The sequence below is a fragment of the Nannospalax galili genome, unplaced genomic scaffold, assembly GCF_000622305.1.
Source record: "Nannospalax galili isolate Female #2095 unplaced genomic scaffold, S.galili_v1.0 scaffold1714, whole genome shotgun sequence".
NCBI classification, from domain to species: Eukaryota; Metazoa; Chordata; class Mammalia; order Rodentia; family Spalacidae; genus Nannospalax; species Nannospalax galili.
The window spans coordinates 352,336-365,531 of NW_008334552.1; the positions used below are offsets into that span (position 1 = coordinate 352,336).

The 13,196-nt window shown below is 48.5% G+C and overlaps 1 protein-coding gene across 1 annotated transcript; it reads left to right on the forward strand.

Annotated features, from left to right (window-relative positions):
• Positions 1-6,049: 6,049 nt before the first annotated feature.
• Pdrg1 (p53 and DNA damage regulated 1) lies at positions 6,050-12,270 on the forward strand. Its single transcript, XM_008829385.3, has 5 exons — positions 6,050-6,224; positions 7,531-7,606; positions 8,913-8,987; positions 11,417-11,497; positions 12,054-12,270. Exons 1-5 carry the CDS (start codon positions 6,138-6,140, stop codon positions 12,134-12,136), a joined length of 402 nt encoding a protein of 133 aa, XP_008827607.1. The 5' UTR covers positions 6,050-6,137; the 3' UTR covers positions 12,137-12,270.
• The last annotated feature ends 926 nt before the right edge of the window (positions 12,271-13,196 follow it).

Sequence of the window (13,196 nt, forward strand, 5' to 3'; positions counted from 1 at the left end):
CATGTGAGCATGTACTTGTGGTTATATATGTATGGATGCATATACATGTGGAGGCCAGAGGTCAACACAGAGGTCAATATCTCCCTCAATCTCTCTCCACCTTATTATTTGACACAGGAGCTCACTGATTCAGCTAGGCTAGCTAGCCAGCAAGTTCTAGGGATCCACTTGTCTTTGCCTCCCCAGCACTGGGATCGCGGGCATGCACAACTGTGTTGGGCTTGTTATATGGGTGCTAGGGATCCTTGTGCTTGTGCAGCAAGCACTTTACTGACTGGGCTATCTCCCCAGCCCCCTAGTTTCTTAACAGCTACAAAAACTTAACATACCCAACAATTCTGCTCATAAGTACACACTTGACAAAAAACACACACAGAGCATGAGAAGACACACTCAGGAAACTCATAGGGACACTGTTTGTAATGGCCCTGAGCTGGGAAGCACACACTGGTCCATCAGGATAAAACTGTCTAGGAGGGCTAAAGATGTAGCTCAGTGGTAGAGGCTTGTGTAACATGTACAAGGCCCCAAGTTCAGTCCCCAGCTCCACTGCCCCCATCACATGAGCTTTTGAAGCCAGGCATGGAACGTGCCTATAATTCCAGAACCCAGGAGGTAAAAACAAAAGGATCAGAGGTTCAAGATTGAGGTTTAAGATTGTCCTCCACTACATATCAAATTCAGTCAGTCTGTGCTAGACCCTGTCTCAACAAACAGAAACAATAAAAAGAGTTTTTGGCCTTCTCTATAGTATTTTCATTTTTGATAAGAAGCTAAACTGGGCTTCCTAATATAGGCCTGTGATCTCAGCTCAAGACAAGATGAGGCAGGAGGATCATAAGTTCAAGACCTGAAAAGGTTACAGAGTGAGTTCAAGGCTAGCCCAGGCAACATAATGACACCCAGGCTCAAAAAGTAAGAAGAGGAGCTATAGTTCAGTGGTAGAGTGCTTGCCTAGCATGCATGAGGTTCAGTCGTGGAAAAGAGTGGAGACTCTATTCATAGAATATAAAGTGAATGAATTTAGGATTGAGGTTCTGGTAAAGATCAGTTCCAGGAGGCCTGGAATATTCTGGGCTTGCACTCTCTTTGGGGTCACCTAAGATTTTGCAAGTCAAGCCATGGAGCCATCTCCTGCCTGGGGAAAATCTAGGCATGGGGAATTGGAGACATGCTCCCATCTGGTGTCCCCATCTGGCTTCATGACCTCAGGATGGTCCCCTTTCCTGGTCTCAATGTCCTCATCTATCCAATGGGAATCAGATTTCTGCATTATCCAGGGATGTGGGAGGATGAATCAAGGGCACATGAGAATCCCATGAATGGGAAGGATTCTTCTCTGGGTCAGAGGGGGAGAGAAAAGACTCCCATCCACCTGCCAAGCCCACAAAGGAAGTGGAAGGAGGAGCCAGGGACCACCCAGGCCAGCACACACCCCATGTGCAAGACAGGAGCAAGGGCGTGGGTGCCTGGACTGGCCATAGGCCAGAGCTGGTGAAGCCACCCAGGCTGCCTGGAACATTGAGACGCTGAGCTGCCTCCTCTCCCACTCCTGGTGCAGCTGCAGCCAGTGGCCTCTTCAAGGGCCCAGTATCATCCTTCTGTCCCTGAACAACTTCCCACCCCCTTGCACAGCTCCAACAACTGCAGTATGCTTGTCCCTCTCAGCCCATCCTCCCATCAGCCCCAGTGGGGCTCTCTCTGATAAACTGCATCATGTTCAAACTTTCTCAAAACCCTCCATAGTGTCTCATCCAGCTCTCTTCCCCTCATCCACAGGGCCTGGTATGCTGTATCTTTCCCTGGCCTCAACTCTAGCATCCAGGACGGGCTTAGGAGTCTAACCTGGGGAGACACTGCCTTTGTTACAATTCTGGCTGATCACCTCACTGATGGTTCACTCCTCTGAGAGGCCACATGCTTCCCAAGGAGAAATGGGAGGAAAGGCCTCTAAGGAGAATGAATGGAGCACTGTTCCTGTTGGCTATGGTCCCCAATACCAAAGCCCTAGAAGCCATATCCCTAAAGTGGTAGGGACAGGTCCAGTGTTCCAGATAGAGGTTTTTTGCTTAAGAAAGAACAAAAGTCCACCCTCCTAGAGCTTAAATCACCCCTGTGATATATTAGCCATGTGACTGTCCAGCCTGGACTCATCTGCCTGCCTCGTGGGCTAGGGAGTTAGTTACCTTGAGCTGGCTACGTTCATCCTTCATACATGAGGCTTTAGGAAGCCACCCCACTCATCTCATAATCACTGGCTGAGTACCACTGTGTACCATGTACCACTCTTGGTCTGGAGACACAGCAGTGAACTGGACAGGCAGGGACCTAACAATACAAACCCCAGCTCTCATCTCAAAGGGAATAAGGGAGTTTATTCTGAGCCAACTATGAGAGATCATGGCTCAGGAACATAGATTCAGCTTGCCTCAAATGATTGCTCCATTGTGGACAGACTTTTATTACAGAACAAAATGAAGTCATAAATCAATCCATTTATCAAATACATTGGTGGGGACTGCATGTAGGTGAGTTATAGCAAGGCAGAGAAAACTGTGTTAGAGGTTTTTTAATATTTTATTTATTATATGAGTGTATTGCTTGAATGTTTATAAGTGCACCTGTGTTGTACAATGCCTGCGGAGGTCAGAAGAGGATGTTGGATTCCCTGGAACTGGAGTTATGGACAGTTGTTAGCTCCCATGTGGGTTCCAGGATTCAAACTTGGGTCCTTTGTAAGAGCAGCCAGTGCTCTTAATTGCTGAGCCATCTGCCCTGCCCCAGTGTTAGAGGTTTTTAATGCTATTTAGTGACATTCTTGGCTTTTGAGGTGGGTAGAAGCTAATGGTCTGCTTAGAATATATTCCAAATATTTCACTTGATAGTCAAAAGGATGTTAGGTCACAGAGGTAGGCAATGAATGACTGTTAAGGGGACTAAAGATAGCCCAGACAATTTAGCTCTGGATCTGTGACAGCCCAACTCCCTAAAAATCAAAAGTTCTAACCAGTCAGCCTTGTAGAATCTTTGACATAGGTGTGGTTTCTGTCTGGGAATTTCCATTCGCAGTCCCCATCCCAAGGAATGTGTGCTCAGAAAGGGAGATGGTTGGAGAAAAAAAGATGATGTGATAAGTACAGAGATGGGGACACCCAGCAAGTTGTGGGGACTCTTGAGAAGTGGAGACATGTAGTGATTGTGGAGGAGGAAAGGGGTGGGAGAAAATTAAACCAGGCTGATGGAGAGTGTGTGCAAAGGCCCTGAGAATCCCACCATCGGCAACGACTCCCCTACTGCTCTAGGTCCAATGACTTCTTTTGTTCAGATGGCTGTGGCAGTATCCTCCTAGGCAACCCTACAGATGCTTATTCCTGTCTCTTCATAAGGCTTCATTCCTATATTCCTTAACTCACCTGCACTCCCCACTCTCCCCATCAGTGAGCAGAGACAAGCATAGGCCTGGGCATCAAGGGCTGCAGGTGATCTCCAGTGAGAGCCTTGCGGATTTGGATGGAAGTATATAGTCTTGTTCTCTACCCCTGTATGCCCAAAGCCTCATTCCCTTCTCTGGCTTCATCTCTTGTCCTCTCCCCCTCACTCATTCTGTTCCACTTGCACTGGCCTCACTGTTCCTCCCACTTGCTAAACAAAGGCTCACTTCAGGGTCTTTGCACTTGCTGTTTCCTCCCACTGCTATACTGTCTTCCCTCTCCCAGACAGCCACATGGAACACCTCTGCTCCAATGCATGCCTCCTGGAGAACCCCTCTCTGACCACTTTATTTCAAACAGCTCCTGCATCACTCCCTCTTCACCCATGCACTGCAGGGGCACCTGGCAACACTAACCTGTACCTGATACAGGATGCATTTGCTCCTTTACCTGTTGATTGTCCACCTCATCCACCAGCCTGGGCACTCTCTGAGGACAGGCACCATGCCTGGTTTTGCTCATGGTGGATTGCCTGGGAAGTCAATACATTTTTATAAAATAAATAGTTCTGAAGTATCAGAGATCTCTCAGAGTCCTTCATCTGACCATCTTGACTCTTGGAGATGACTGTGACCTCCTCAGCAACTTCCAATGACTAGATGTGGCCCCTGAGGGCTAGCCAGAGCTGAGAAATTGTTACCACGTGGCTTTTCTTCATATCTCCCCATGTAGGCCCACCCAGCAGGGGTCAAGGGTCAGCCTGACCAACATCTTTTGCCCTAAGATGGAGAAACCCGGGGCTGGGATCCAGCCCTCAGGGATGCCTGGTAAGGCTTATTTCTCCTTTGGCACACATTCCCACTTCCTTCACACGGCTCGTGCCTGCATTTTTGAACCAGAAGGTGTTTACACAAAACATCCTAGGTTTGGCGACAAATTCACCCTCCATGAGGAATCCTTAATGAAGCTCCCTCCCTCCCCACACCAGGCAGCTGCAGAGAAAATTAGCTCTGACTCTGGGCGTTGAACAGAGCCCAAATCCAGGCAAAGAGAAGGTGCTTCTGGGCTTCTTAGGGCGGTCCAGAGACAGCTGTGGGATGCAGACCAGAGCCCCTCTAGACTCAGATTGTGCCCAACCTGCCCTTCTGGCCTTAGCCTGCAACTGCAAAACCAAGCAGTAATAATCCTATCTATACAAAAGTGGCTCTGAAATTTAAGAAAAGCAAAGTGTGTGAAAAGGCTAAATGACCAGGAGCCAAAAAGGGAGAATAAAACGTAAACATGGGAGCTGGGTTTGGGGGCTACAGAGGTGTCTTGGTGGGTAAGAGTGCTCCCTCTGTAAGAATAAGATCTGATATTTCTGTGTGGTGGTGCACACCTTTAATTCCAGCACTTGGGAGGCAGAGGCAGTGGGATCTATGTGAGATCAAATGAGTTCAGACAGCTGTGGCTACAAGAAGATTGTCTCAAAAAGGCCAAAAAAAAGAGCTGAGTGCCAATCCTCAGTACCTACATAAAAAGCCAGGCATGGCTGTGTGTACCTGTAAATTCAGCCTTGGGAAGCAGAGATAGGCAGATACCCAGAGCTCATTGGCTGGCCAGCTTAAACAAAAAGGCAAGCTTCTCGTGCAGTGAGAGATCCTGTTTCAAGGAAGTAAGGAAGACATCTGACATCCTGCTCCAGCCTCTGCATGGGTATGGGCACAAGAACCCACACACTTATAGGCACACATCATACACATATACAACCCACATATACACACGAATAAAGCAAAAAGACTTAAGGATATATCTCATTGCTTAGCATGGAGAGGTAATGGGCTAAGCCCTAGTACCACACAGAAAAACAAAGGGGCATCTGGGAGGCAGGAGGCCCAAGTCCTCACCTTCCTCTGAGCCTCTAACTTTGCAGCTGCACAGTGAAAGCTTTGGGCAGTCCTCTAGTCCTATTGGGTAGCCATTGTCCCTCTGCTTCCGCTGGAAAGTTCAGGATCCTATGGCCCACACCATTCACTTTTCAGCTAACAGAACCACAATTCTATGTGGGCACTCCAATGCTCACTGTGGACAGTTTCCAGGAAATCGTAGTCCCTACTGTGGATACTGGGCTACAGTCAGACAAAACCTAAAATGATTACTACTTCTTTTCCATCTCTCATAGAGTGTCAGTGAGAGGAATTTCCCATGATTTGTAAACTGGAAAGTAGAAATGTCACAGGTTAATATAAATCTCACCACCATAGTGGGTTTCTGGGTGTTCGCTAAATAGAGGTTAGAAAGAGTTCTGTGCCTCCAAAGCCCTTTATCGCTGCCTTCCATAACATATAATAACATATAATTCATTTTCAGTGTTTTTCACTAGGATGACATTCCAAGAAATGAGCAAGGTCGTTTCGTTCGCAGCTGCCTTGCATCCTCCCTGGCACGTAGTGTGTTCTCCAAGAACTACCTGCAGGGATTGGAGGGTAAGAGGCAGCGCGGTGGACTGCGCCTCTTCGGCCGGCAGGAGGCGCTCCTCCCACACGCCCAAAGCTAGCCCTGCCCCTTGGCGTCCCGCTGCTGCGCGTGCGCCGGAGTCTACGCGCCGCCTTTCCTCTTACTGCGCAGGCGCGGCGGAAGTCGCGTCAGCACGGCGCGTGCGCGGAAGGATCCGAACCGTCGCCTAGGAGAGGGTCGTCAGAGGTGCGGCCCAAGCTGCTTGGCGCCATGCTGTCCCCCGAGGCGGAGCGGGTGCTGCGGTACCTGGTGGAGGTGGAGGAGCTCGCCGAGGCCGTCCTGTCCGACAAGCGGCAGGTGGGAGACGCGGCCGCAGGGGAGCTCCGGGTGGCGGCCGGAGTCGGCGGACCGCGGGCGCTGGTGGAGTAACCTGGGTCCTATGTAGTCTAGTGGAGCTCCAGCTCTGGCCGGTTTCCCAGAACTCGCCTGATAAAGGCCCCCGAGAGGACGAGAGACCCACAGGGGCCTGAGGGGTCTGTGGCTGGGCGAGATGAGGACGTTGGGAAAGAGAAGGCGGGGCCCTGGTTTTGGAGGGTCTTGTAGATCCGCACCGGGAGTTTGGCCCTGGTTCTAATGTATTGAGTCCTTGAAAGGAGTTCTGGGTGGGAGGGTATCATTAGATTTCTTTTGAGAGCGAGTCTCAAGTAGCCCAGGCTGGACTTGAACAATCCATGATCCTCCTGCTTATGCCACCTGAGTTCCTGAATTACAGCTGTACACCGCCTAGAAGGGTTTTGGATTTAGGTTTTTAAAAGAGTCCCTCTAGCTGCTTACTAGAGTGCAAGAAGCCATTTTGGTGGTCCAGATGATTTTGGTTTGAACCAGGTGAAGTGAATGAGTGGGTATCTGAAGGCTGTCATATCGGCTCATGACCCTCTCTGGCCTCCCATGAGAAGGCCTGGTGTTTCACTGAGATTAGGGAAAGAGCCCATCCAATTAAACACTGCAGCAGGCTGTCCCAGGTCAGAATACAGCAGGCGCCTATCCTGTGTCAAGTACGGTTAGCTCACTTAGTTCTTGCTCCATAACTTACCAAGTAACTACTGGTTGTGTCTTTGTTTTTCAGAGTAAATAGTGCCCAGTGTGAAGCAAGCAGCAGGGTTCCTGTGCACTCCATTCCCTAAGCCAGCACTCTGCAGTGGTAGTCCTCACTGTCTCCTTACTTCCCGAGTGGCTGTCATGGTGGTGCCCTGCCACTGCTGTTCCATCCAGCCTCGCTGAGGCTAGGTCAGAATTAGCTACAAGAGCTTTTTCAACTATAGTTGAAATAGGGCTGTCTAATCAGTGTCTACAGAGGAGACTCCATTCCCTGGTGACTATGGTACACTCTCCAGTTGGAGTGGATAATACAAAATAACTCCCAGTAAACATTTTCCTAGCACCTACTCTGGAAGCAGACTCCTGTCTTAAGTGTTGTCTTGAGGATCTGGAAGCTCAGCAGGCAAAGAAATTCGTTCACACTTCAGCTCATGTTAGGCAGGACAGTGGAATTTAGCCCCAAGTGATACCTAGTCTCCTCAGCTTCCTGTCTGTTGAGAGGTGACAAGAGAGGCGACAGATTGGGACAGGAGACAGCTGAGACCCAGTCTGCTCCCGTTTTCAGATTGTGGACCTGGACACCAAGAGGAATCAGAACCGAGAGGGCCTCAGGGCCCTGCAGAAGGACCTCAGTGCCTCTGGTAAGTTGTGGCATGCGTACGGCAGCCCTGAAAGCCTGTTCGGTCCTCTTCTGAAGGCCTTCATTGTCCCTGATTAAAAAGTAGGCAGAAGGCCACAGATGTATGACTCAGCCTCATAGGAAATGAAAACAGCTTGTGGAGAGGAGAGAGCAAATGTTGCGGGTCTGACATACTATGACTCAAGATTTAACTGCTCACTTTGGTGACAGGCTATTAGCTCATGCCTCATTGATAGTAGGCGCTGAGGGAGTGCGGGCGGCACATAAAAGTGATGCTTCTGCCCTTGCACTCTCCATGAGAAGAGGCAGTTAATGCATAATAGAAAATTGTGAGAAAGCTGAAGATGGGGTTGCTGTGGGTGGGTGTTGAGACTGTCTAGAAGGGAGGGGATTGGGCTCCTTAGATAGGGCCAGGTGGCTGTGGCAGTGTACGAAAGCAGGGTGGGGCACGAGGTGGCTCTGGAGAGATGGGCAGCAGCAGGTGATAATGAAGAGCGCTGATGTGCAAGACCTTCCACCTGTTAAGACCCAGGTTTGTCCTCTTAAGACTCCACATAATCCAGCCCCTCAGACTTTCCCGTATCATTCCTTTTCTCCCCATCTCTCATTGAGTTACACTGGTCTCTTGGTTGTTGCTGACATCCAGGCACTACGATTCTAAGCAACAATTTCCTGTAACATTTCCTTTCACTCTTTTTTTGTTTAGATTTGTTTGTTTGGAGATAGTCTCCCTGTAGCCCCAACTGGCCTGGAACTCACTATGTAGACCCAGCTAGCTTCTATCTCACAGAGATCTGCCTCTCTCTTTGCCTGCCTCTTCCTTCTCCAGTACTGACCAGCTTGTTTCTTACTACTCTTAACCAGCTTTATTTTTCATTGCAGTTCTTATCTGTGTGAAAAAAAGGTCTCTGTTTATTCCCTGCCCTCTGCTATAGCATAAATGCCATGAAGGCGCCATCTTGTTCTGCTAGGTTCTTAGCATCTAGACATAGACAGTGGTGGTTTTAAAAAATAATTGCTGGCTGGAGAGATGGTTCAGTGGTTAAGAGCACTGGCTGCTCTTGCAAGGGACCCAGGTCTGATTCACAGCATCCATATGGTGGCTAACAACTGTCTGAAATGCTAGTTCAGAGAATCTTATGCCCTCTTCTGGCCTCCTCCAGCATTGCACAACACAGGTGCACTTATACACATGCAGGCAATACGCTCATACTCAAAATAAAAATAATACATAAAAAATATTTTTAAAAGTGCTTTAAAAAGAAAAAACAAAACTTGTTAAAGAAATGACTTGTTTTCTATTTCAGAAGATGTGATGGTTTGCTTTGGGAGCATGTTTATCAAAATGCCTCATCCTGAGACAAAGGAGATGATCGAGAAAGGTAAGGCTTCTTGGGGATGGGTCACAGACATGGCTACCTTTTCCGTTAACCTGGGTCATAATCCAGTACTGTCAGACTTTGGGCATTGATGAGAGACAGCTGTGTTACAGGGTTGACACGTGGTTTTCATCCTTGCTCTGCCATGGAGGGCTAATTCCTCATCTGCCAGCAGAGGGATCTGACAAACACATCTGCATAGCGGAGTTGTGCAGTTGATAGCAGTCTGCATGTCTAGCATAGTGCTTGTTCATCTGTGAGAAATCGGTTGGGTTACAAATAACCAAAAATTCAACAAATTAAGCTTGAAATATGGTTCTGTTTTTCTTATTAAGAAGTTGCTTGGTGCTGGGCTTGGTGGTGCGTGCCTTTGATTCTCACACTTGGGAGGCAAAGGCAGCTAGGTCTCTGTGAGATTGAGGCCAGGTTGGTCTCTACAGGGACACCCAGTCTCAAAAAAACCAAAAAACAAAGTAAGTTGCTAGAGAGATATCATCAAACTCCAGTTCCAAGGATCTGACACCTTCTTGCTTCCATGGGTATTGCACACACAGTACACTTATACATGCAGGCAAAATAGCCATACACATAAAATTAATAAAATCAGTGGGGTTTTTTTTTTGTTTTGTTTTTTCTTTTAGCTGGGCATGGTGGTGTACGCCTTTAGTCCCAGCACTCGGGAGGCAGAGGCAGGCAGATCTCTGTGAGTTCAAGACCAGCCTGGTCTACATAGTGAGTTTCAGGACAGCTGGAGCTATAGGAGACCCTGTCTCAAAAAGACCAATTAAAAAAAAAAAAAAATCACCTATGATCTTTGCTTTCTGTTTGGAAATAGGGCCACTCCCTGCCGAAACCTTATTGGCCAAGGCCATCCAAAGCTCTGAAAAGGGCCTGGATAAGTGAACTTTGTGTGTGTGTGTGTGTGTTACATGCACATTGAGTATCCTGGTGCTGGCTGGGTGAGTGCATGCAGAGGTCAAAGGATGTCAGGTGTCTTCTCCACCTTACTGCCTTCAGATGGTCTTTCACTGAACCAGAAGCTTCCTTTTCAGCTGGTCTTCGAGCTCTCAGGATGGACCTATCTCTGTCCCCAGTGTTGGGGTGACAGACACATGCACCCCTGCTTTAACATGGGTACTTGGAGACTCAAAGTTGGTCCTCATGCTTGCAGGACAAGCACTCTTAAGGAGCCCCAGCTCTAACTCCTTAGCCCCAGAGTGAGCTTTTTATTTTTCATGTGTCTTACAGTCAAGACCAGGTTGAACATGGAGGTGTGGCTGAGGCCGGGTGTAGCTTAGCAACATTTTCCTAGCATTTGAAGGGTCATGGGTTTAATGCCCAGCACTACAAGAAAATGGAAGCTGAGACAAGCAGGCCTCTGGGGGCTCCCACAGCCTAGGCTGCCACAATCTGGGCAACCAGCATGCTCCTTAAGTCTCCAAAGCCACAAGATCCTAGAAACTCTTTGAAGAAACAGTGTAAAGTGTCCTTGTCTAGGAACAAGGCAGGCTATATCATTTCTCCTTTATATCCTTGAAAACATGGACCATGAGGATCAGCAAGGTTGCCTCAGTTCATAAAGGATGTCTTTATACTTTTTGAAACCAAAATTCTAGTAGAGGAAGCTAGACCAGCCTGGAGAAGTTTCCAGCTACTATGCTACTGAAACGCGGTGTAGTTAAGTGAAGGTGGCTGGGTTGTGGGCCAGAGGCTAAGGGGGGTCTCTGAATTCAGGATTTGGTACTAGGCCCTGTTGGTCCACAAATGTAGTCTAATCACTATGCCTACAGGGGTTCTGGGATGTCACCAGGCTAGACAAGCTCATGTAACATTTCCTTATTTACTGTGAGAAATAGAGCCATTGCCCAGGCTGTGAGATATGGCCGGTCAGAGCTTTTCCTCATCAGAAAGTGAGACTAGCCACACAGTTACTCCGCAGGTAGACTGTCCCTCAGGACAGTCTGGGGTTCATCAAGCATTGATAAGTGCCTGTGTCATCAAACTACCACTTCTCAGGTGCAGTCTGTGGTGATGGTTAGGCTGCTCCTTCCTGTCTACGGTGGCTAACTAGCTTAGGCTGGAGCAGTAGGCAGTCTCATTGGCTGCATAGGTCACATGTTTCTACAGCTGTGCTTTTCTAAAAGCCTCTCACCTTGATGTATTTGGATTGTAAAAATCTATCCACTAGCCACCTAGCATACTTTGAATAACAGAAGAAAGATCAGGAACCAGAAGTTGAGACTGGGTGCCCTGCTGGGCCCTCAGTGGGCTTAGGCAGATCATGTCCCTCTAGGCGTTAATCTGCCCTTAGCTGGTCTCTGAGGTCTCATTTTCCTTCTCAGTGCTACAGCCTTTGCTCCCAAGTGTTGGGCAGAGAGTGGACCCTCTTGGTGTAGAATAGCCCCATTCTGTGACTCTGCCTCACTTTTCAGATCAGGACCACCTGGATAAAGAAATAGAAAAACTCCGGAAACAACTGAAAGTGAAAGTTAACCACCTCTTTGAAGCTCAAGGTATTGGCCTGGCGGGGCTGGAAACCAGGAGGGGAGTGAACCAGGGAAAGAATGTTAACAGGCAGATGTGGGAAGCCACTTGGGGGCGGTGGGAAGTGAGCAGTGGTTGTCTGTGACTGTCCAGAGAGAGTAGATGAGGGGGTTTGTGGGGTCTGTTCCTATCATAGTTCCTTTTCTAGGGACCAAGCACTGCCTGGGATGATCTTGCATGGTGTGAGCAGCAGGGTAGCTTGGATGGGGAATCTCAGAAGACCTCAGAGGTCAGAACTGAAGATCTGGGTAAACTTAAGCACCTCAGATGGGTCACAGGTCTGGCCAGAATCTGAGGTCTCTGGATAGTAGTAGTAATCATGACTTTGCAGGTTCTTGGCCGAAGAGCAGTGTCGGTGTGCATTGTCCTGTGCACTGCAGAATCTGAGGCCTGGCCCAGCACATCTCAGGCCAAGTTGGCAGCATTAGTGCAGTGTTAGCTGCTTTCCTGGGCCTAGCTCCAGAGCCAGTGGTAGGTTGGGCAGCAAGAGGCCCAGCTGGTTCATAAATTGTCTTTTCCTCACAGGTAAACCGGAACTGAAGGGTTTTAACTTGAACCCTCTCAACCAGGATGAGCTTAAAGCCCTTAAGGTCATCTTGAAAGGATGAGACTCAAGTAGCAAGATGGGGGGGGCCTATGACCAGCATCCCCCTGTAATCATGGAGCACCCAAGTCCCTCCAGCCTTGAGACTTGCAAGGACAGGATTATACTTTTAAGGGGACAGGCATTAGGGATGTGGTTCCTATACAAAAGCCCTCTTTCTGTAGTGCTTGGCTGCTTTAGTCTGTTCCTGTCTGCTTGGCCTGGCCACAAGAGCTTGGAGGACACAAGACCTATTGACAGACCCTGGCAGCCCACAGTAGGTGTGTGGGGGTGTGAGAATGACTGTAGCAGGCCCTTCTCAACAGTAGCCTGCTGTTCAGATGGGTCTGGAAGGAGGGAGAGGAGGACTGGGAACTTCATTCCAGCTTTCTGCATTGAAAGGCATTTTCAGGCAGCACATCAAGCAGGAGACTGACAGTTTGCTTCTACCTGAAGCAGACCCCTTAGTGCTCCACACCATTGACAAAGTAAACACATGCCCCCACCATCTCCAGGTCTGTCCTTTCCCCTGCTGGCTTTCAGGAGTAGGTGCTACCTGTCAACCCCTGTGGTTGCTCTTAAGTTAGGCCTTGCAGAGGCCTTTGTAACATTGTTCAATGTGGAGCACCCTCTACCTTCTCTGAGAGCCAAGTCTGGTTGGTGCTACCCAGGGTCTGCCTTCCTGGTCTGAGATTGCTGTGTGAATGTGCCATGAGGGGAAAACTGGCCTCTGTTCAGTGAGGCTCTTTCCCTCATTCAGTCCTTCACCAAGGCCCAGAGCTTTTAGAATACTACCTGTGAAGGGAGGTGGCTCTTGACTTGGAAGTGGTTATCAGGACTAGACAGGTAGGTAACACATGGCAACAGTAGGGAGGCCAACTATTCGCCTCACTGCACCTGGCCCATAGTCACCAGAGTTTTTTCAAGGTGAACTAGAAATTTGGATTGAGCCAAATCTTTATTTTAAATATTGCTGATGGGTTCAGGAAATGTTTAAAAACTTGTGTTGTTCAAGAAAAACACATTATGTAAGGAAAATTTGGCCCAGACCTATAGTTTTATACTTTGGGTTTTAAAAAGATTCC

What these genes read in the sequence shown, in the direction of transcription:
- Pdrg1 (XM_008829385.3), top strand. Translation starts at nt 6,138, where the DNA reads ATGCTGTCCCCCGAGGCGGAGCGGGTGCTGCGGTACCTGGTGGAGGTG. An exon ending in TCCTGTCCGACAAGCGGCAG is followed by an intron (nt 6,225 to 7,530) that starts GTGGGAGACGCG and finishes TCCCGTTTTCAG; the next exon opens with ATTGTGGACCTGGACACCAA. An exon ending in GAAGGACCTCAGTGCCTCTG is followed by an intron (nt 7,607 to 8,912) that starts GTAAGTTGTGGC and finishes TTTCTATTTCAG; the next exon opens with AAGATGTGATGGTTTGCTTT.